The 24,409-nt window shown below is 40.2% G+C and overlaps 2 protein-coding genes and 2 long non-coding RNA genes across 12 annotated transcripts; 2 read left to right on the top strand and 2 right to left on the bottom strand.

Moving 5' to 3' along the window:
* The first annotated feature begins 1,424 nt into the window (after positions 1 to 1,424).
* LOC112291572 (uncharacterized) lies at positions 1,425 to 7,896 on the top strand. Of its 6 annotated transcripts, none has more exons than XR_016506215.1 (5): positions 1,425 to 3,683; positions 4,043 to 4,408; positions 4,640 to 4,744; positions 5,874 to 6,132; positions 6,371 to 7,841. It is a non-coding gene; the product is annotated as an uncharacterized LOC112291572 (long non-coding RNA). The 6 variants fall into 6 exon arrangements; XR_012218953.2 differs by lacking the exon at positions 4,043 to 4,408 and having other exon boundaries at positions 1,433 to 3,683; positions 6,371 to 6,635; positions 6,807 to 7,896; XR_012218952.2 differs by lacking the exon at positions 4,043 to 4,408 and having other exon boundaries at positions 1,434 to 3,683; positions 6,371 to 6,635; positions 6,870 to 7,896.
* A 470-nt stretch (positions 7,897 to 8,366) lies between these two features.
* Positions 8,367 to 11,855, bottom strand: LOC112291571 (F-box/kelch-repeat protein At5g15710). 4 transcript variants are annotated; one of them, XM_090255575.1, is made up of 4 exons: positions 11,713 to 11,852; positions 10,707 to 10,942; positions 9,961 to 10,458; positions 8,367 to 9,796 (listed from the first exon to the last, which is right to left on the bottom strand). In XM_090255575.1, the coding sequence occupies exons 3-4, from the start codon at positions 10,283 to 10,285 to the stop codon at positions 8,943 to 8,945; spliced, it is 1,179 nt and encodes a 392-aa protein (XP_090111701.1). In that variant the 5' UTR covers positions 10,286 to 10,458; positions 10,707 to 10,942; positions 11,713 to 11,852; the 3' UTR covers positions 8,367 to 8,942. The 4 variants fall into 4 exon arrangements, with proteins under 4 accessions (XP_090111701.1, XP_090111702.1, XP_090111700.1 ...); XM_090255576.1 differs by lacking the exon at positions 10,707 to 10,942 and having other exon boundaries at positions 11,713 to 11,855; XM_090255574.1 differs by lacking the exon at positions 11,713 to 11,852 and having other exon boundaries at positions 10,707 to 11,673.
* On the bottom strand, positions 11,108 to 13,113 carry LOC141046199 (uncharacterized). Its single transcript, XM_090255577.1, has 2 exons — positions 11,555 to 13,113; positions 11,108 to 11,399 (listed from the first exon to the last, which is right to left on the bottom strand). The coding sequence occupies exons 1-2, from the start codon at positions 12,014 to 12,016 to the stop codon at positions 11,310 to 11,312; spliced, it is 552 nt and encodes a 183-aa protein (XP_090111703.1). The 5' UTR covers positions 12,017 to 13,113; the 3' UTR covers positions 11,108 to 11,309.
* A 63-nt stretch (positions 13,114 to 13,176) lies between these two features.
* Positions 13,177 to 17,720, top strand: LOC112291125 (uncharacterized). Its single transcript, XR_002972342.3, has 2 exons — positions 13,177 to 17,151; positions 17,396 to 17,720. It is a non-coding gene; the product is annotated as an uncharacterized LOC112291125 (long non-coding RNA).
* Positions 17,721 to 24,409: the final 6,689 nt, after the last annotated feature.

Below are 24,409 nucleotides of genomic sequence, written 5' to 3'. Positions count from 1 at the left end.
CCTGTCTTGTTGAGATCAGAGCCATCATGCAACTAAAACTATTTTTCATGCCACATTGTAAAACTTCAATATTTTTTGTCAAATGTATGTCAAACCAGATGCAAAGTCTTCCATACAACCAAAGTTTTACAACAATGTAGCACAGTTTTGTATTCTAATTGCACAGTACATTGCTATTATTTTGCTATTGGATTCTTGTAGTGATTTTTGGGTTTTACTTTGTTATTCTTAAGTCATATATGATGTGAAAATTGCAAGGCTAAAAGACTCCTCTTACTTGTGTCATTTATTGCTAATTACACTACAAAAATAAACATACTTTGTATATAAGCATGGCCACCCCACCAATTTACAATGTTAGAATTGGCAATGATTATATTCCAATGCAATCCATGCACACATACACATTCTTTTTATATAGTACTCTATAGAACCTTCAAAAACGTGTTTCTTGTCCGAGTATGTTGAAATTGACAATGATAACATTCAAATGTAAATATAAATAAAAACACATGCATGATCTTTTTAAATGATGCTTTATAGAACCTTTGAAAACTTGTTTCTCTCTAAAAACACATCGTTGCATGCAAATTTGTGTTTATTTGGATCTTAATAGTAAAAATATAAGTTTTTGAATTTTACTTTGAACTTTGTTTATTGATGTTTTTGAAGCACAAAGAAATGCTGATTACACAATTTTTTGTATTCTATTGTACATATACTGGTTGTCGCATTGTAGTATATATATATATATATATATATATATCTGTACATATTTATATTTAAAATAATAAATAGGACATTCACAGCTGGATCCCTATCTTTTGTACCACATAAAAATCAAAATCAGGTGAACTAGATAATATCCTGCACATGTTTTCATATATTCATATAGAGTATGATTTAAATATTTGTTTTATGCATGTCATAATTTCGTGCCCATTCCCCAAAATTAAAAAGTAAAAAAATTAAAAGAGAAATGGATTTTAACATCAAATGTTTTTATTTTTATTTTATTATTTTATTATTTACAAATGTCTACAAAATATCAGCAAGTTTTCAATTTGTATGTTGCATGAAAAAAAAAACAAGCTTCAATGTAACTCAATTCATTCATTAAGGATTTTTTATAAACATTTGCAAACATTTTAATTAAAAATAACACATACACTTGTAAGCAATTGCCAAACCCCCCCCCCACCTCTCAATTAATAAATAAATTAGTATATATATACATATACACATACTTCCAAACACATACATATCCATGGAGCAAATAAAAAAGTACAATGGCAACAGAAAATTTGGACAAATGGTTTCCTATGTAATATTTTCATCTTCCCATGAGAGGAGACATTTTTGTAACAACACTTTTGTTGATAACCATTAATTTTTTTCTCAAAACATAACCAATCCTAAAATAAGGAGAACAATTAAATTCAAAAGGGCAGCTCATCACCAACATTGAAGCTCCACAGTTCAACCCCATAAAACTATAGTTATTTTACACCTAAAAATCCAGAACTGTTACCACTTCATTCATACAGCAAGTTGGCAAGTTTTAATGATCGGACCATCCAAATAAATGACCCACATCAAAGCCGTTTTTCTTAAGAAAAAAACTCGCACTCAGCCATCAGATATGTGCAGCTAAGTCTTGACACAAACATGCACGGAAAAATGGAGTCTTTGATCATTTAAGGGTTTATATTTGCATGTGTGGAACAATCCAGTTTTCCGAAACTGAGTAGCAAGCAATTGGTGGCAAATCAACACACAGCTGAAGCAAATCAAGCTATCGGTTCAGGTTTTTCATGAATTGGGGTTGCAGAATGAGGCTGATCAGAACGACGTGGGTCGAAGATGAACTTCAACCTGAAGCTTCAGATGGCGATGGTGGTGTTCAGACTGCGTCGCAACCGCGCGGCGCTGCAGTTAGGGTGGCGGTTTTCATGGCGACGGTGCCCCCTGTGGATAATCTCTTGGCACTGAAATCCATGCTTGCGTTGTTGGTGGTGTTGTTGTGCCCATACGATTGTGTCTGTGCATGCGGTAGTTGAACGGGAAGATTGATATGTTAGAGTGTGTTGCATGTCTCTTGGTGAACTTTCAAGGCCAAGGTCATGGCTCCAGGACGCAGAAAGAGAGTTGCTGATGAGTTGTTCATGAGTTGGGATGCTGCGTTTCAAAATCTCCAGCAGTTTCTGTTTGAAACATATCCACAATTTACAAGCAGATTAGAAGGCGCTCAGAGCGGAACGTGAATCAAATCTGGGGAAGACCATTTTTCTGACGTGTATGATCTGTTGATGTTCTGACACTCGAAGCAGGAACAAGTTCTTTACGGCGTTATTATCTTCTGACATTAGATCCGTGTAGAGTTTGCTGCTGTTGCGGTTGTGTGAATACGCTGACTGTGGTGAGGTTTATCTTCTGGTGATGGCTTGCAATCTGTTGTTTCAACATTTTGTCCAGTACCTATTCAATGCGACTGCTAGCATGCTTTAAAACATTTGATAAGGTCATCATTCGGTTGACTTGTGTATGTGTGTGTGCTTGTGTTTATTTCGGCTTGTGTTTTCTTCACTTCATGGTCGGCGTTTCTTCTTCGATAGAATGTTAGGTAGCGATTGTGATTATTTTTCACTCATGGAACTTTTGACTGAATCGAGTCGTCTTAAATGCTCACCATTAATGAGGGATAAGTAGTTGGCTTCCATAGGCAGTAGACGACGCCTTCGGTGAGTTGGACGATCTTGGTTTTACACAGCGTTTGTTAAGCGTGTCTAGATCCGCAATAACCTCGTTGGATTTTTTTTTTCTATTTTTTTAATTTTTAATTTTTATAATCTTAATAGCATGCCCCTGTTTATTGCAGTTCTGAATTTCTTCGTCCGCTTGATTGCTCATGTATCTGCAACAATAAGCTTTGAGGAGTGGGGGTGCCACTCATGTGCCAGACATCCACTCTCTTAGATCCTTGCATATGACTTCATTGCACATAATATGTGCCACCTTGAAGCTGCCAATTGCTGGGTCTTCTGCTCGAATCCGGGTGTTTTCTGCTGAGTACACATCTTCTCGACAGAATTGACTCCCTTTTCTTTTGCTGCAATTTGATTGTTTCTATGTGAAAGTCGATTTGGGTTTCTGGCAACACTTTATGGCAGCGCAGTCCATCCATATTCATCGTTGTCCGCTAATCTTTCCTCAGGTCCATGAAAAAACCTACACACGTAGGTGTTGGGCCACAGCGGAGTTGCAGTGTTGTCATATTGATGGGACAATTAGGTCACCCCGTGGCGTAGAGCTGTGTAAGAGATACATTTGGGTTAAACTGAGTAACGTGATCTCGCGCTTCTCTACACCTGCTGCTTCTCCTTCCCCTTTCCTAACTTCACTTCGTTCTGTAAGTAATCGTCCTGAAGCATAGCTCTAGCTGTGTAGAAATTCGGCAATTCGGCAACTCGGTAAAGCATCACCAGTTACGACGTCTCTTTATGGGGCTACTTATTTGATCATCAACCCACATCTGTTATCCCTGACATGATGTTTCAGTCAGTTTTGTCGGCAAAAGATCACAGGACGACGTAAATGGCAACGCGAAGGACCTCATCAAAGAAGTGACTGCAGCTCTGGAAAAAGAGTAGGACATTGCGAATTGACCTGTCGATTACATCACGGTGCGGTTCACATTTACCCTGCTGAATGATTCTTATAGCAGATAATGCAAATTTTTATTTATTTTATATTATTTTTTGGTCAATTCAGCTGCGCAACTAGTTACTGGGTTACTTTCCTTGAAGTACTTGGGTTATCACTTGCGGCTGTGAACATTGCAACTGGATATGTGATGTTGGAGGTACAAGGACACGGTCATGAGTAACGGACTTGAAGCAAGACTGCTCACATGTGTGCCTGCAAAGCGTTTGCGAGCAGCTACTCTTTCTGCAGCAACTGTCCTACATGCCAGTCTCACACCTCTGCTTCTTCCTCCTCAGATTTAGACACTTTCTCATTAGATTTGTAAAATTTGGAACAGGAATCGGTGTCCACTTTGTATCACCCATTATTTCTCACCAGCATGTATGCCAAGACTCCAGAGATATTGAGTCATTGTGTACCATTCAAAACGCGTTGACTTTACGACTTGAGTTTATTTTCCAAAATTTAATTGAAGGCACAGCGATGCTTGAGTTTTTGTTTTTTGTTTTTTGTTCTTTAAAGAAAATTGTGAGCTGCTATGGTGCTTGTCAATACCAAGTGCAGCACAACACAGAAGAATGTGCAGTTGAGAGCGCTGTACAGGTGAAGATGGAATGTCACACGTTGAGATGGAACGTTAGTCCTGAATCAATATAGGTCTTGGCGCACAGATTGTGATGTTTATGATGAGCCTGCTTCACAGGTCCGTGCAGATCGTATTTCACGTGGTTACTTTAGAGATGGGAAGGCTCTTGCACAGGTGGTCATCATATGACAGTGAAAAGCGTGATGGAAACTCTGTCAAAAACTCAAAAACTAGATCAGGATTTGAAGATTTATCAGCCTGTGTTTGTTTAGGGTAGTTCAAGTGCAGGTTGCACTTGCGACTCTTAACTGATTGGAAGCAATAATCACTGTTTCTTACCCATGCCAGATCTTGTGCAAGCATCGGTTCAAGCGTATCGCCAAGAAAGTTTGGGTTAGAAAGAGTTCAATGCAGGCTTTTCCTATCTCAGTGAAATCTTCGACTGTTCTAGAGGTATTGTGTTCCGTAATCTAATAGTGCATGCCCTCTCCATGTTTTGAATTTGTTGGTCACTAACTTGCTGTGTGTAAGGTGCTCACGAGTAAGAAATCGTACCCTCAAGCTATAGTTATGCATCAGCATAATCCTATGCCTCTTTTATTTAGCATGTTAGCGTCTACACATTCTGTCACCTCGTCCACTTCTGTTTGGATTGTAAGTGTTGTCCAGTACACTCCAGATTGTGAGGAACAAATCAAATGTACCGATTAAGCTACTCTCCTTTGGCTCAAAAATCATAATCCCTCTCCTTTTCGAGGTCTCTTGATACGTCATTAATTAAGACCTTGTTGAGCTGGCCATGTTGTGGAACAAAGATAACTCATTGTCACACTAACGTGCAGATGCCATTTCATATGTGTTCGTTTCGTTGATTGTGGGTTACAGCTGGTTGTCGAGAGATTGCGATCATTCTTTCACTACAAAAAAATTGCTACAGAACTGAGAAATGACGAGCTCTTTTTTAGCTTTTCTATGTGTTCCTGCAAGCAAGGCACACACTCAAGGATTCCTAATCAACTGCTTGTCAATGACCCACATTGCGAAATCTTTGTGGAGTGTAGGAGTTGCCCTTGGAGATAGGACCCTCTCTGGAAGCCAGAAGGGTGGAGATTAATGGGCCACAGTGTAGTTGGAGTAAAGAGAACAGCAATCACGAAATCTTAATGTTCCTTCTGCTATCACTAGAAAATTTCCCGATATACCACTGATATTATTAGAATATTCTCCTCACTGTAACCGCCACTAGAGTACTGCCTATTGAGCCCCCTTCCAAAGTTCTTGTCTGCTTTTTCTTCTTCTTTTTGTTTTGTTTGGTCTGTTTCCTTTTCAATTTTAGTGGCTGTTTGTCATTATGCCCTACCTTTTCCTAGAGATTCACTCGTGTCAAACAAGTATAACACTATAGTGCGTCACCTGGATTCAGGGCAGTACACCTTTAGACGCTCAGTCGTTCTACGTCATTTCTTCGTTTGTTCAACCTCAGAATTTGAACTCGAAACAGAGTGAAGGAGGTTATGTTCTTCTCCTCATTGTTTCTGTATTACTTTTCATTTAGTTTTTTAATTTGTTACTATGTGTGCAGTTTGTTTCACCGGTACAAGGCCTCTCAAGTTCAATTAGTCAGCTTCGTGAGCTACATCTTCGCAAGCAAGGAGATTCAGGATTGGAAGTGGGCAATGAGCACTCGGAAGGTGTGAGGCCCATTGTAATGATACCCTCCTTTGGCAGGTGCTTCATCAATTTCTGTGTTTCAATCTGCAGCTCAACTTTCATCTGGTGTTGAAACTGATGCGGCAGCTTCCGGTGACCAACTCAAGCTTTTCCCCTTACATGGACTTCAGGTTCCGCTCTCACCATGTTGCAACTGTATTAAATCAACCTTTCAAGTGTAAAGTAGCGATGATGCACATGTGATGTGTAAGTATAACGTATAACGTAGGAATATTCAACAGTATAACGTAAGAATACCTTAAATCGCCAACTTAAGGTTTTCAGCTATATCGGGCAGGTTTTCTTTTTTGGAAAAAAAAAAATGTTTTGGGTAGAGAAATAAGGTTCTGATGTGCTGATGTGCTCCAGGAGAAAAAATTGAATCGCCGCGGTGGTTGAATTGATAAAAATGATCAAAGCAGTTTTTGCATTTTACCCCTGAACCGAGTCGTACACTTGAACAAAACCGCCCGTAAAAATAGGTTAAACCACCACCTCCATCACTAAAAACCACCGCCTTCATCGTTCTAAAGTTCGCTGATCATTGGTGGACATGGAATCTTTCTACATTTTTAAAAGCGGTTTTGGGTTTGTACAAGCGCGGTGTCTGACAAGGTCTACGAGTTGGTTCAAGGTATTCCTACGTTATTGATAGTATTTACCATTTTGTACTGAAGCGGATCTTTTAGCACTTCAAGTGATGTCCAGCTTTCATGTCTTGGTTAGTTTTTGCTCTTCCGTTTGTCCTATGCATAATTTGACGAATGCACTTCTGGACGTAAGGTGCATATCATTTAATTTGCAGGTCCGGTTTCTTAAATTAATGGCACTGGGACATGACATGAGACCTATTCCCATGATTGTCTAGGTTGCAAAAACGCGACATGTAATCGAGGCCGTAGAAAAAACTTCTTTTAAAGATCTACTAAAGTCGGAACACGTTTCTGTGTCCCGGACAACACGTTTATTTCAGGCAAGGCAATCTGTCCGCATTTACTTTGAATCCTCAGCAAATGAACCATGCCTCAAGTATGCCGATTTATCCAGCGACTCCTCGTGCACTTGCAGCGTTTGATTCCATGAAATCATCTTGCAACCTTCTGCTTGTGTAGTCCGAGGATCACCAGTAATCTTTTAAATTAGTTACCAGGCAGGGTCAGCCCTGTCTATCTTACACTTGGCTGATAAAGGCCAAGCAAGAAAACACATTAGTCACAAATGCTCACTCTGGGAAAACAAGTCGAGTCATAAGTTGTCGAAGATAAAATTCACGAGGCAACCGCAATCGGAGGATCTGAGGTAAACTGTGCTTTTCAGGTAGAGTAAGCAGCCACAAATAAGAGGTGTTTGCCATTTTCTTCTCTGAAATAGCCCCAAAATCTTGCTATTAAAGGGTGCGTTTTAAACCAGGGAGATCTTTTCACATTCTTGCTTTGCTGACAGTATTAGTGGATTTGTTATGTGCATGCAGAATTACAGTTTTTTTTAGTGTAAACCTCAAAATACTTCAATGTCTTGGAAGCGTCTTAACTGTAGAGAGCAGTCATTTACTTTGATGCACTTTGAGCATGGGTCAGATCTGGAAAAGTGATATCGTCTGACAATGCCCAAGTTATTTTTAGATCAAGGTATCCTATTTGACGCAGAAGTTGGTGAAGCGAAGTAGGTGAAATCGAACTTGTAATTTCTGAGTTTCGGAAGGGCTAGTTTCTGTGCAGATCATATTTTTGTGACGCGGTATTGTTATGTCGACAAAAATTAGCTTACGACTGTAAATCCAGCTTTTGAACGGAAAACAATCTGTTCTGCAAGGTCAGAGGGTTTCTCATCTTTGATGCAACATCTCGCTAATCAATGCAGCACCATGAAGTTTCTGGGTTTAGAATTTCAAGTTCCTTTGTAATCTCAAATCCCAACCTTGAGCTACCGTATAGGTGAGGATCGGCTACATTGTTGGACAAAGAGGTACACCGACCGAGAAAGTATAAAATACCGGTAGTGCAGATTTTGTGGATACAGTGACATGCACACGAAATCTCGGTTGTTTCTGTTGGACGCTTGTTGTGTTTCTGGATGGGGTTCTCTGACAGCTGAATTTAGGCACCTAACCTGCTCACACAACTCGAGAAATGCTGTCGTAACACAGTAACTGGATGACATACACATGGCGGACTTGATACTGTGTGGAATTTAACACTGTCCATGCACGCTCATCACGACAGCTGATCAGAGGGGAACTAGTATGTGGAGGACCACAAATCCGCAGCTTGTGCTTGATCTTCCACCGCAGCCACAACGCGAATATTGTCGACTGCCACAAATTTCCAATAATTTTGTAGTATTCACATGTTCGCAGATCAGGTACTGAAGCTTAAAACACGCTGATAGAGTTTCCTTGGGAAAACTAATACTCAACACATTTTAAGTACCACCAAATTGAGACAGGGCAGCAACTGATGCATCTTCCAATAGTGCGGTTCAAGAGAAGCCTTGCACAAGTTTCTGCCTGTCAACTACAACGTTTCATATAAAACACTATACATGGAAAAAAAGATTGGTAATTCCAGCTAACTCCGTAACAACGAGCTACAACAACCTCTCTATCGTTTGACAATTTAGACCATCCTGAGTGCAAATCAAGTGCAAACGTGGGCCCTAAACCAAATATTGGATCAAAGAATATTGAACTAAAAAGAGGAGATCTGCTTGGCAGATCAACCAGGCTCCCGGATACTTCTCAGCGGCACAGCTTTCACCAATAACAAGACACTCTTCAATCCTGGATCCGTTAATTTTCCGCGATGTTCACCTTCGCTGTCCCCAAAATCCTCAAAAAAAATGAGTAATGTTGCGAGTCTTGGGGCTTAAGCTCCCCAGCGTTGCATGGTGGAACTCACTCATGGATTACTTCAATAGATATCCACATGATTTCGACACACGCTCAGACAAGTGCATGCAATCGGGGCTCGAAGCTCAACCCGATGGTGCGGCCCATGTTGACTTCAGGAAGGTGAGGTGGGAAGCCCGCTGACGGCCACCACGTCCACACCCGATTCTTCAAGTCGAACACAGCGCCAGGATAATAGGTAGTGTTGCTTGAAATCGTGAAGAAAATCAAGTCCCCCGTGCTGAAGCAGCACAGTGGCTTCGTCTGCACCATCAGATTCTCGAATTCTCGGCACATTTGAGGAGGCATTCTCTCGACCTCCACCCACTCGTAGATATCGAAGTCTAGCTCCGACACCCGTATGACAAAATGTCCTTCCTCTGCCTCCATTGCATAAATCAGCAGAAGTTTGTCATGGCACGCGACGACGTTGGGGGACATGATGGCTGACGGCATGTACACAGGGACGTCGAACCAGATACCTTTGGCAAGGTCGTAGGCGATGAGGTTCAGGGTGCTGTAAGGGAATGTGAGGCAGTAGAAGACACCATCACGCCACACCAGAGTGTCGCCGCCATACTTGCGAGATGCAGCCGGAAGCCCTCCCGGTGTCCAGCTATCCTCCACTGAATCGTAAACCTCGGTGATGAGGTTGTCATCTTCGCGGCGGCCGCAGACAAACACTTTGAAGGTCTGGGTGTCGTCGAAGTATACCATACCGACTGTGATGATGAGGAAGGTGTTCATGGGGGGCAAGTGACGCCACCGGTTGGTCACCGGGTTGCCGACGTACATTCCCGGCCATTGGAACCAGGCATTGGAGAAACACAGCAAGCCTCCTGCCGCTGCTACAACATGCACTTTGCTTGCATTGAAAGGGATAGGAATGTCAATCCATGTCTCGTCACCTGTTTCAGTTAATTCCCGGGCACCACATTCACGTCAGGGTAGCGAGAGCCTGAGACACACTTTGCGGCCGCCAAGTCACGATTCCATACACAGCACGAGAGAGAAGAGAAATGTAAGAATGCAGGAGTTGATCAAAGGTTAGGGGGAGGCCGTGGACACTCGCCTGTATCAAACATAGACATGGAGAGCGCTGTTGTAGTGACGATAATCCATGGCTTCTGAGACACGCTTTGCTTCCGCGCTTGGATAAACCCTTCGTCGAAGACGCTTCGATCCCAGGCCTTGCAGACGGATCGGAATCGGACGAGGCTGATGAGAGGCAAACACAGATGTATTTTTTCTAAAAGCTCGGGTGGTAACTTGTTCCAGATTTTGGAGTCAAGGCTAACTGTGGCATTGCTTGAAGAAGATTCGTCTTCACCGTCATTCATAACCATGGCAGCATTTTCGGGATCCTGATTCAAGGCAGCGGCTGCCACGCTTGGCATTTCTTCTCCGAGGAGTTGGAAAAACTCCTGAAGAATTGTCCCCTTTTGTTTCTTGATCTGCTTCCCATCCAATGTGCTTACACACTGGAATGCTTCGAGCACTAGATAATTTAAAGCCGTGATGATTAGTCACAGCTTGACATGAACTCTATCCTCTCCTGAAATGAAACGAACTGCATGAAAAGAAGAGCGTGCTCAGAATTATAAGAAAATTACAAACTGGCACACTCCAACCTCTGCATTGGTCACTATCCAGCACAATAAAACAAAAAATAAATAAAGAAATCTACAGAAAGAAAACCCGCAGGGTTCGTGTGCTATCTACAAAGAATCCGGTGCTTCTCATGGCATCACCACATTCAACCTCCAGCTTCAATTTTAATACAAGGGGAAGAAGAGGATGAGAAGGTCTTCGGAAAACCTTGAGTGTCAAGACGGTCCTCGGAGAAGGTGAACCACGGGAAGATTTAAAGCCCGTAACAAAAAAGAACGACGAAGACGTTTCAGAAACCGCATGATCACAAAAGCACTCAATCTCGTAATTCAATTCCCCCACAGCGCCGGCATTCCAAAATCAGATAATATAGCACAAGCTTAAGCGGAACAGTTGACAACCACCGCTTCAAAGGCCTCTTAGTCGCTTTGCGTCGAATCAATCTTCACATTCCAAGGGAAAAAATAACAAGAAAAAATAATAATAATAATAATAATAAACAGCCGTCAACCTCCAATACCAAGGGCGGATCGCGCAGAATCAAACCAAGAAATCTCCACAGCGCCTCTCCACAAGAAGGTTATGACAAATCTCCGGGGGGGGGGGGAGAAGGGAATTTGCAATAGATTTCCAGAATTCTCCAGGGAGTGGAGGAACCATTCTCAGATCAGAACCTCCATGTGCTCTCGCTCTTCCTCTCTCTCACCCTCATGCCTCTCCCGACCCTACTACGGTACCACCACCGTTGTCCACCAAACACCCTCGAGTTCCCACCAGACATTACTGATCATCAATCACATCACGTCACGTCTAATCCATCAATAAGTCACCAAATCTGCCACCACAACCCCTTCCTCCCATCCCCTCCATCTCCTCGCCCTCCTTCTCCTCCTCCTCTAGCTACAAACCATGACCAAATCACGTCAACTCAACTCAAATCACTTTCCTATAATCCATCTATACGCTCTCAGGAAAGCTACAAATTAAAGGAAAAAATAAAAAAAATAAAAAAAATAAAAAAAATCACTGGACGACTTTCAACAAGCACCTCTCACCAGCACAGAAAGCCAACGCGGGAAATTCGAGTCCACCGAAACGCTCACAAGTACATGGAAGCAATCGACGCCTGTCACCAGCAAACCGTCAACAAACGACGAGCCCCGAGCGGTGGCCGCGACACAGCCAAGAGAGAGCGAGTTAGTTGATTTTTTACCATGTTGTAGTTGTTGTTGCATGCAAGGCTCTCGCCTCGCAGCAAACCAGGCGAGGCGTGGGGGCGGCTTTCCAGATTGCTGCTGGCTTGTTCGCTCGCTCGCTCGCACGACAGGCAAGCAGGCAGGCTGCTGCTCCTGCTGCTGCTTACTGCTAGCTCTCATCCGCTTCATCCAGGTTCTCGGCATCCAGGCAGGCAGCCCCCCCCCCCCTCCCTCCCCTCGCAGCACGGGCCAGCCAGCGGCCAAGACAGCAAGCACCGGGCTGCGGAGCTCCGGCCCCTCTATAGTCAGGCTGGCCGCCATGTCAACATCGCGGTAGGTCCTGCCACTGGGGGCCTGACACGGCGGCAGGGGGGGAGCTCCTCCCGCGACATGCTTTAACCCCTGCCCCGGATTCCCTCCCGGTTCTTCCCCTCCGCTGTCCCCTTGCCTGGGCCTGAATAGTGTGCCCCCTTTGCCCCTGAATTAGTACTCCCTCCCCTTCCTTCCCCTCCTGCTCGGCACCTCAACTCCACCCCTTCCGTTTCGCCCCTCGATTCTCAGGACTTGGAAGCCGGAGCCCTTTCTCGATGACGTACCCGTCAGCATCATACGGTACGACGAGAGAGTAGATGAAAGTTGACTGCCTTATGAGACCCTCTTTTTAGGGTTTGGTAACCCGTTTGTTGTTGCTCATTTCTGCTTACATTTGAGTGCCCATTGTTGCTGGCTTAGTCCCCACCCAGTGGCGCTAATCATAGGATTAGTGCTATAGAAGGGGCACTCTGACACAGGATTAGGCTACTGGATTAGCTCAAGCTTGGGATCTGATTAGGTTGGCATTTATGTGGGACGGGTTCCAGGAGGAGAGCTATTCTGCTCCGTTCCGTTCTGGTCCCCCACCGGGTCATGGGCTATAATTAACGGGTGGAGCTCTGGGGCTGGGCATGGAGACCCTGTATTTGGCCTTCCTCATGATGAGGGTGTTATTTTTATTTTAGCATTGGGAAAGAAGCTTCCCTTGTTTGGGGATGTGAGGGTGAGCTTTCACAATTTTGTTCCCCCACCCCCCTTCACTTACTGTGGGCCACTCTCATAATTCCCCCCCACCGTATTAAATTTATCGATTGCTCCACTTTTAACTACAAGGGGAAAAAGAAAATAAAAGATGGGGGAGAAAAGGAAAAGGAAATGGCTAAATAAGGGGATGACTTTAAGAAAGAATCACTCAAGAAGGGGGTTTGAAGGCGATTTTTTTTAATTTTTAATTTTTAATTTTGTGATGGGCTATTCTTAGAGTGTTAATTTTCTGGCCCTTCTTCAATTCTACGTGTCGCGGGCGGCTCATTCTATGGCCACATACATTGCCTCTTTTGGCAAGTGGATCTCACAATGTGCAATGTTATAATAATAATAAATATTATTATTATTATTCCCAGGCCTATTTCTTTTCTCTTTTTCCTTAAAAAGGTAGGGAAAAAAATCTCCCTCCAACCTTCATAATTAAGTTCTATGGCAATGATGAAAGTGGGTTTCATCGTCAATCATAAGCTTCTATTTTATTTATTACATCTACGAAGAAGTTTAGGTCTCGGCATTTTTTTTTATTTCATATTTTTTTCATCCGTTTTTTTTTTTTTTTTTTAATATTATTTGCCATCATACATTGGCTTTGCATCCTTTGGAACAAGGATGGTGATTTGTGACTTGGCAATTTCTAAGGATAACCACACTTGAAAAATGGGCAGAGTTAGTGGATTTGTTTACTTTTCATGTTTCAATTAAAATTTTGAAACATGTTTTGAAGCTCCATTTGGCCTTTACCTTAAGAATGGGAAGGTTTGAAACAATGCTATTCAATTTCTTATCTCACAAATATACAGAAAATTGAATAAAACAGATAAATAAAAGATCAATAAAGCTATGAAACTTCGACGGATTGAGCTATGCATTGAACCCACAAAAGCATTGTTGGATTTCCCTGAAGGAACACACATCATCACCAAAAAGAGAAAAGGCACATCTTTTCCTTTGTTCTTGACACTTTTTTCTTTTATTTATTTATTTTTCTAAAATACAATAACTCCTTGCTCATCCACAATGACACCTCAATAAATAAAGAAAGAAATATTGTTGTGTTCCCTCCTACTTTCAAAGTAAATATTGTTGAAAAATTTCAAAGAAATATTGTTGTGTTCCCTCCTACTTTGGCCATGGCTCACTAGGGCTCCACCCCACACATACAAATTGCATGCATTTGGTGGTCCTCGCTCATTGAAACCCCTTCTTCTTCTTCTTCTTCGTCTCCTCCTTAGTCTTCTTCCTATTCATTGTTGCTTGTCTAACTTCTTCCGCCTTTCTTCTTCTATGGAGGCTTCCATTGACAGCAAGGTTTCTGTATTTGCACTCTTGATAAAGAAGTGTGGTGGAAGGGACACCACTCATGGAGAATAATTCAACTTTGATGAATCCACCCAACTTTTATAGTGACTTCAACATCTGAAATATGATACTTGATTTGGTTGCATTGCTACATTTTATTATTTTAAATTTTAAATTTTTGTGTGGCACTAATTCCACTTGCTGTCTAATCTAGTTTTATTCCGGTGCTTGCAAAGACTAGATAACTACATTAATTTACAATAATTGCACATTTTTCAGATTAACATTAAAGTTTTTGCAAAACTGAAAGAATACGTAAATTTAACACTAACATGTTTAGTAATAATATTTGTAATTAAACCTCAACTTAATCGGGGATAAACATCTGGAGAAAATTGGTTTTTTAGATTTTTATTTCAGAAATAAAAAGGTTTATGGTTATGTTTTTTCTATAATTTTCCAATAGCATGTAAATTGAGTACATAATATATTTTACAATAAACTTCTTCCACTGGAAAAATGGAAAAGTGAAAAAAATGTTTTTAAAAACAAGTGCTAGTACAAAGCATGCTTGATATTATAAATGAGAAAATGGTTTTTGATACCTGATAATTGTTTTGCAGATTGTTACTAGTTTTGATGGTGATCCAATGAATCTACACCAAATCTGAATGGAATTTCAAATTTTATCATATTATTCAGAATTTTTCATTTATTACAGGGTATAATACATATATACATATTATTTGAAGAAAAAAAAAGAAAAAATAAAATTTTTATTTAATTGAATCAATTTATTTTAAGTTTAAAAACTATAAGATAATACAATAAAATAGTTGGCAACAAAGCATTTTGATCTTACAAGTAAGAATTCAGGCACAATCAAGACCTGTTCTCTGCTTGATAACATCTAAAATTATTTCGGTTCATTTAAAATTTTCACTTCATGCATGAGTAAACATAAGTAATAGTACTAAACTCAAATACTAATTAAATGGGTGGTTGTGATAATAAAAAAGAAGAAGTTTTTATTGGCGAATTTCTGATATTTAAAGCTATAATGTATTGTCAAATGAGTCCAACAATGTCAAGGTATGTTCAGAAATATTACTTGTGAAGCTTCTAGATAAGTTATTTAATGCTTGGAAGTTGGTCATTTCATTTTAAAATTGATGGCATCGTGGGTTTAGATATTATCAATACAAATTAGATCTCAAGGTGGTGAGTAATTTTTTGGAGGTGTAGGTAGACACCCATCCTAGAAAATAAATAAATCAATAAATAAATAAAAACTCCACATATAACAATGGACCTAATTTAAGACATGACATCTTACAAACGTTTATTCGTTTTGATTGTACAGTAGATTCCAACAAAAATTCTCGTAGAATTTTTGGGTATAAGACACGGTGTTGTTAAATGTGTTGGGTTGTAGCTCCTTCCAAAACCATGTGTAATGTTTCTAAAATCTCACATTGATTATATTATCATTATTTATATTGTTTGAAAGTATTGGATTTTTTCTTATATATAGATGCAAGCTTTCAGTATCTAATGTTATTTTAGCATATTCAAATGTGAGTTGAACTTAGTTTGTATTTTTATGTTTCTGTTTGGTCTTTGTCAATATTCCTTCATATTTTCTGTTACACAAAAAGAATTCACAAGTGTATGTATGTACACATAATAATGTTTATTTTCCAAAAAATATCTCAACAATTTAAGAAAGTACAAAGTTATTTCTTATCATTAGCATTAATTATTTTAAAAGAATTTATAGTTATATATGGTGAATGTCAATACTTTTGCAACAACTGTGTTTAATAACACACACAAGCACAAACACAAACACCATTGTTTTAATTAACAAGACTCACATAAGCAACACATAAAAATTCTACATGAAATTTTCAGAAGAAAGAAGAACACAAACCAATAATTGTCCCATTGCGGAAACCACAGATGAGGGATGACCACGCCGCCATCCACCGCGCATCTGAAACATCCACCAAAAACGAACGGAAGCATTCATCCAAATCGGGCAGGCCCAGAGTATACTGAGGTAGAGAGTGAGAGCTCTCTCGGGGTCGGCCGAGGTGCGGAGAGGAAGAAGGAGATGGAGGGGGGAGGCGGAAGTGTGGACAGAGATCGCGAGTGCGTGACAGAGAAGGGAGAGACATACAGCTAGCTTACGATAGAGATTGCGCTGTATAATGGCACCGCCCCGACAAATCAAGCCATCGGCATCATTCACCTACTTTACTCCTCCTGTCCCCCTCGCACTGCATGCACCCTTCGAGCTGATGCTGTGAAGAGGAGGAAGCAGGAAGGGTTTGGGCTCTGATGCTTTCATGTCAACGAGATCGTTGTGTTTACACCGAGCGCCACTTCGCTATCGCACTCAGGCTCACTGCTGGGAGTGCTAGACAAAAAGCCATCGAAACCTCCTCCGCACCCTACGTACTTTGTCTAGGGAAGGAGCTGGAGGAAGTGGTGGGTGGTGGTGGGAAGTGGGGCCATGCAGAGAGATGCGAGTGAGTGTGTGATGTTGTCCACTACCCCCGACCAACGCCAACCCGCCCAACTCGCACTCTCTCTCTCTCTCTCTCTCCTCCCGCTTTGTCCTGCGCCGAGTCGCTTGCGGGTCGCCTACCTGTAGTGCACCTTTGTCGTGTGGCTGTTGCCGCTCGCCGTGCGTCATCAGTTGGGTTCTCTCTCTTCCAACCGTCGCCTTCGGCCGTCCTCGCTTCCTCACAGGTTGGGTGAGTTTGTCGTGGTTGAGACCACTTCATGAGGCGCGCACCTTCCTAATTGGATTCTGTCTCGTTTGATGATATGAGCTCGAATATCCCCCGGGTTCATGATTGTAGTGCAGGCTGTGGCTTGCGCTTCACCTCTTTGAACCCGACTGCGCCGAACCGTGTCGAGGCCGTCGGGGCGAGCAACAGCGAGCGGTGATCGGCAACCGCCTTCCTTCTCCCTGCCTTTGCTGCATGATCCTGCGCCGATGCAGTTGTGCAGGGTCTCTTCTGGGCTTCGTTGTCTCCTTCCTGCACTGATTCTCTTTCGCCACCCGGGTGCGTAGTTTCCCTCTGGTGTATCAATCAGAGTCTCCTTTCCTTGTTTGTTTGTTTGATTGATTGATTAATTGATTGATCGTTTCGTTTGCTCCGTTTTACTGTTGCTGCACAGTCTCAGAGCTTGATGTTTCCGGTGTGATAGGTGTTTCTGGTGCCAGTGTCGCCATGGATTAGAATGCAGTAAACAGGGCTTGGTTTTGGTTGCATGAGATTATTGTGGTCTCCGTGGGATTCTGTGCAGGATGCAGAATTCTAACGCTCGCTTTCTTCCGACGCTGAATTTTTGAGGATGCGCCGTTTTTGCTTCGAATTCAGTCTACTGCCTCCGGACTCTGGATCTTCGGTTCTATCTATCTATCTTTCTATTTACACATCATGATAGGTCATATTCTTCACATTTTAAACTCTTATTCTGTTGGTCAATTAACTAATTTTAAAAGATTCTAATTCGCATTAGAATAATAGCGTAGTAAAAGTGATGTATCTGTTTTGTTCCTTTCTTTTTCAGATTATTTTTGTAACATCACCGTAGGTTTAATATGCAGGATTTATAACATCGAAAATAAGACGTGTAATTCACAGGGTGTACAATGAGTGTTCATTGTGTATATATACACACATACTCACATATATATATATATATATATATATATATATATATATAATTGCATGTTGATATTTGTGCCTTCATTCGTGAACAACAACTGTCCATTAAGTTTTTAATATCAGACAATGTGTTTGTTCTCATTCTATTTATATTTTCTAGAATGACCTTCAATTTTTATAGATTGTTGTACTGAAATACTTTGTCAGTATCTGTTCGTATTTGTGACTCGATAACTCATTGTGATAATTTTTTTTTTTTTTTTTTTTTTTCAATTACTATGTAATTTTTGTGCAATAAATAAAAAATTAAAAAAATTAAGGTTTGATGTAAAGATAGATGATCTCACAATCAATCTAAATATTTTGTTATTTTTATGATATTTAACAATCATTATTACATGGTTTTGATGTTTATATACCAATTTTTATTACTACTTTTACATTGGTTTTTAATTTTTTTTCATACTATTATACCAAATTAAATATATTTATCAATACATGATTCATGATAATTTTGCAAACTTTTGTTTTTTTATCATTATATTCATTAATAATTTTTCTACTGCCAAAAAGATATATTCTTACATATATAATTGTATAAATTACCTATTCACCATATAATAAATCACCAAACTATGTTAAATTTATAAAAAGAAAAATACATGTTCAACTTCCTAAATTTTCAAGGAAACATATAAATAATAATAGTAATTTAATTATTAGTGTATAAGTTAAATCTAACTTTTGTTCTTTATATTTACTTATTATACGAACTTTATTTAAGTGTATTCTTCATACAATCCATATTCACGAAGATATTTTACAAATCTCAAATACCCAAAACAAATAATAACATAAATTTGAACTCAACCTGGACCAATAAAACTATCAAACAACTACAACCATGACGTTAAACACAATCTTCCTCAAGCAAAACCAAATATTATTTTATCAAAATTGGAACAACTTCAATTCCAAAATTCATAACAGTCAACAAAACCCTCAACACACTACATAAATAAATAAATAAATATATATATATATATATATATATTATTGGCCAAAGAAACTTTCAAGCCGCCAACATCCTCCACATCATCATACTTATCTAACTGAGCTACTATATGTTAGCATCATACTTGTTAATATACTATTTTGTTTACTATAATCTGGCTTTATAAGCCAACAATTGCTGAAATCACATGTTGAGAAGCTTATCGCTGCGCAACATGTGCACAGAAACTCCCCGAACCATGCTTTGGCGTCGTCGAGCAGGTCGTTTTAGTCGATCAGCATGCTACAGCATGGATCAGAATGTCAAGGGGCCAGAACTGTGGGGATGGAATCGGAAGAAAATGTAAGAGAGCGATGAAGATATGGATTTGAAGCGACGAAGATCGATGCAGGTCTAGCAGCAGGGCAACTAGTCCAAGCGAACGAAGCAAGGAAGCCATCGAAGAAAAGGGCTCGGAATCAGAGCCCCACTGATTGCATCGCAGCAAAAAGCGGCAAGCGCCTCTTTTCAACGCATGCCATGAGTTTGGTGGGCTTTGTCAACGATCGACGTCTAGCCTGTGTCGGTAGTGTTTGTCGTTGAAGATATATCAGACAGATGCTTATCATGTTTTGCGAAGTCATACGGTGCGGTTGGTGGATCCGTAAGGCAACCTCCCGAACACAAGACGACGTGAGACCCAGATCTGATGTGTATGGGTTCTAGCATCGGACCTTCGCCGTTTCATGATCAGCGCGAATGGGAAAAATATGTGCATAAAATATAGAAAATCAAAATACAAAAAAACAAAAAATACTATAGGGTCGGAAAGGACTCCTACGATTCAGGCCGAGGTGTACTCATGCGACTGGCGGGATCACGAGGATCACGACCCGGACGACAGATCCACGTCATGTTGATCGAAAACCTGCCGCACGATCAGCTGATGCATCTTCCGCGATGCGAATTGTCTCGGGGCATGGTCCCGGGGGCTCGGATGCTGGCTCGCATGTTGGGTGCATGTAGCCCTCTCCGTTATGTCGGCGTTGAAAGCCGTTCGTGTACTTTGAACAACCCCCTGTTCGCTGGGAGTTGCGGTGTTGGGTCCGGATTCTCCGAGCGGATTTCCACCCGAGCTGGAAAAGCATACGCATTTGTCAGTTACCCCCAGTCGACATCAATAATGAGACCAAGGAGGAGGGAGGTACATGTTTCTCGCAATTTTCCTTCTGTGATGATTTCTCAATGCACATGCATTCGTCATGCTTTCTGATGTGTTTTCGAATCGATTACTTGCACGGTAAAGTTGGCAGGACTCAGTACCCACATAAATCCGTGAATCAAAGTTCCTGCCTGCCTGCTGTTGGATGGCAAGGGTATGGATCTCGTTCAACTTTGATTATAGCTTCAATCTGGCATTCAAGGCGAATTTAAGAAAAGTATTACGTTGATGCGGGCAGTTTCGATTGGCATCGCGGGAGTGAATGTGCAAAAAGATTAAAAACAATAATAGTGCATGGAAAGGCAGTCTTACTACTTGCGTGTAACCTGTAGAACATGAAAATGATTGATGTAGTAGAAGCCCAGATAGGCTGCCACCATTACACTTGTGATGTTCAAGGTGTGAAAAAGGGCCCAGTCGGCTTAAAGCTCTGCAAGTTTCTTCTGCAAAGTTTTGAGGCCTCAGCATCGTGAAGCGAGATGGTTCATACTAGTAGATGTGATAAACTTTTGTCAAGGTAACTTGGAATTCAGATGACTCATTCTATGACTCACTCACTGGACCAGGGTACACCCTATAAATTCCTTGCACTGAACCGAAATATACTCCTGCGGGGTTCACAGGAGTGGACACAAACTTGAAGTGTAGGCCCAGAAAATGATCTGCACTGTTGGCACATGACGTGGTAACATAAACGATATAGAAAAAGATTGCAATCCCAGGCTTGGTGCAAAGTTGTATGTGAGAGTCATACTGAGTTACAAAGAGATTAATAAATGCGGATACAGTTGATCGCATCTAAACTTCACCAGATTTTGAAAGAGGTTAAATGGAATGCAATGGCAGGTATTCTCATCTCCTGGTCCAGAGCAAGCCTTGTGTTGATTACATACAACGACGGAATATGCGTCTAGTTATGGTCCTCCTGCAGAATGGATCTACAGGATTCCCTGGAACATCTAGGATCAATATAAGGGCAAGTAGCTAATATGGCTGCATTCGTTGTCCAGCCCAGCCGGCACGTGATCGCAGCATACGTGGCAATGATTCGCAAATCCTGAACTTTAGTCTGTGTGTTGGCAATTTGACAAATAACTACATGGGATAATATTGCCTTTAATCCAAGTGAGCCATGTATTTTTGGCCTCATTTTCTACGGCTCAATCACAATCGCCTCCAAGAGTGACGTCTACAGATCCAAAAACTTTGTCAAATCCGAGCTCTCGCCTTGTATAGGGGCTATCATGAGGGCCAACATGGCTACCAGCAACGTACAACAGTGCAGAGGTGTAAGCTCTATCCTCCCGTTTGATCCTTGTGAAGCAATTACACGTGAATTCCAATCCTTCACAAACAGGTTTGTGAGGATTTATGCTATGTTGCTTTGAAATAAACATTTGATTGACCACCTGTCAGACGGAAAACCAAATCCACGGCTGGCAGCCTGTCGGACTCACGTGAATATTGCTCTGTGTTACGCTTGACTGCTATCATCAAGCTCGCCCCCAATCTCCACTTGACGAGAACTGGACGCTGAAATTGCGTTCTTATTGGTACATTTAGGTTTCTAATTGAACAAATATTCAGCTCGTCTCCAGGCCGTGAACATAAGTTGTCCACCAGTGTCGCATCACTTGTCCCGAGGGATACAAATTTATTTGTATACATATCATCATCATCATCATCATGTAACTTTGTGTCATGACAACACTGCGATGCCAGAGGCTAACCTTCAAACTCTGGTCAATTCACCTTCGACCAGGTACCGTGCGTTTTCCAAATACTCCGACCAAACACTCCTACAGTCGAATATGAAGAATAGTTGCTTTACCAAAACTGAGCTCAAAAAGGCAGACTGGTTGCCAAGCCACGCGTTAAATAGCCAAAACCACTGTTCACGCTCAATACGAATAGGATGTTTGTCGAATGCCCATTAAAACACCGAAGCCCCCACACCACACCCTAACCTGTGCCAAGATTTCATGGTCGGCAGTGAGAGAGACCGAAGTCAAGGAGCTCGTAATTGCAACGGAGCCCATTTAAAGGCATGCCTCGCAACTCCGGGGCAGCAGGATAGTCATGACAGCTCATGCTAGTGGTGAAAGACGTACATGTTCAGACGGCATCATGGGATAACAGATGCCCCTAGAGTCCGAATTTCTAGCGCAGCAACACGAGCGTCCTTCCGAAGACGGTGGACATGCAACTGATCATTGCCGTCTATGGTTCAGTTCGGCAAGACGGGATTTCATATCCTTGCGGCCTTGTCAAGCGGGATGCCCAGCATTGTCTTCAAATCGAGCAGCACCGCACGGTTCAGTGTGCCGGTGCTTGTGGAATTCGTGACCGAAGTGGTCATTATACCACAACATTCCTCATCGTCTTTGAAATCCTTGCAATCCGTCGCGGAGCAACGGTGGAGACGAATAATTGATCGTCGCTAATCGCGATCTTAATTCTCGTGAGACGTCATGACGGACTCGCTTCAAGTCGTCACCGTCGCCGCTAGACGCCGTCACGTTTGCGGCTCCTTGGATGGATGATTTCTGTATTGACATTTGTATAGGAAAAATACCATATATACCCTTCAAATATGTTGAAATATCAAGAATACCCTTGTATTCTTGATTATAGTTAATATATCCCTCAGATTTGTGATAATAGCAAATGGGATCCAAATCAAGGGCTTCACAGCTTTTGTTGTGCCTCTTTTTTAACTCTGACATGGTTTTTATTTAAAATATTTTAGGATGTAGAATGATATCAAGCTCATCCATACACCATAATTAAAAATGATTAGGAGATCAAAGCCACCTTATATGCTAATTAAGGCTCCTTACTTGCATAGTCCCCCACAGATCTCATGTCAAGCATTTAACAAAAGCATGCAATTCATGTGCCCATGATATACAAACGAAAGAAGCAAGATCTGCGGGAAAAAAAAGACTTTGTTAAAGTGCTCTTCTAAATTGATTTACAAACACTCTAATGCTCCAAAAGACCATATTGAAGTTTAGTACAAGAGTTACAAAATATCAACTTGGGCAATCATCCCCTATAAAATACACATGTGAAGAAAAAATTGTAGTTTGTAATATCATGGTTCACAAATTTCAACTACAAATTATAAGAATGTTAGGTCAATGTTATTATTAACTCCCACTCTCTACACCTGATCCAAGATTGTTCAAAAGAATATTTTGTTCTAAGATAGGCACTTATATTAATTTAACTTGTGCAATATATATAGAATGCTTGAAAAAATTGTATCATTTAAGGATTGTAAAAATTGAGACCAAACAAATCTAATTCTAGTAAAGAAAAAAAAATATATCTTTTTTTCTACTTTTTTTCAAAATTTGTTTCTATTGTCTAATATTTTCTAACAACCAAAAAAAAAAAATTACTCAAATTAGATGAATTGTAATAAGTAATTTGCAAATTCAAGCGAGAGTTATAAACAAAACTTACAATGATATCTAATCTTTTCAGTATACAATATAGTTCAAACAATTAGCTTGAATAAGTTTTCAATACACATGCACATTTTTTAGCATTGAAAATTGACAAAAATCCTAGTTAATAATGCACATACACATATGTGTACATTTCACATACACATATTGTAGACAAAGCTTCTTCCATTTCCATCAATCTTCATAGTGGACTCTACAATGTCTAATCATTAAACACTAATTGATATACATTACATGTTGATTGATATACACTTTACAATGAAAAGATTTTTTTTTTTTTTTTTTTTTTTTTTTTTTTAAATTCTTGATAAGTCAAAAAGATGTATAGTAAAATTTATGTAGTCTACTATTTGGACCTTAAACAACATGTAAACAAGGAATGTTGGTGCTATGTTATCACAAATAAGGATATATTTGCTATTTTCACAAATTTAAAGGATATATTTTCTACTATCAAAAATACAAGGATATTCTTAAAATTTAAGTATTTTTGAAGGATATATATGATATTTTTCTTATTTTAAATATTTATAAATGTATAGACATATAAATATATATGGATTTACAAATGTATAGACATATAAATAATTTATTTATCTATTAATCAATCTATGCATCTATTTATTTTTCCATCATACTATTTATACTTTTAAATAAATATATGAAGTTAATTAAATCTCATAGTACATAACAAAAGGCCTCCACCACCAAAGGTTTGTAATAAGTTTGTCAAAGAAGAATATTGTCTAGTTCAATATTTTACATGCTTGTTGCTACTTCCAAAATCTATATAAGATTATTTTAAATTTTAAGAAAGAACATAAGATACAATTAATATCAATATTTGGATTGATTTTTTATTTTTATGTATTAACTACCATACTTTTGTGCCATATGAGCCAAATTAATATAATTTCTTTTTAAAATCAAATATTATGCCATTTAAATGAATATATA

This window comes from Physcomitrium patens, chromosome 14 (assembly GCF_059467195.1).
Source record: "Physcomitrium patens ecotype Gransden chromosome 14, ASM5946719v1, whole genome shotgun sequence".
Classification (NCBI taxonomy): domain Eukaryota; kingdom Viridiplantae; phylum Streptophyta; class Bryopsida; order Funariales; family Funariaceae; genus Physcomitrium; species Physcomitrium patens.
The sequence above is the reverse complement of the archived record's forward strand: the minus strand, read 5'-3'. Positions and strand labels throughout refer to the sequence as shown.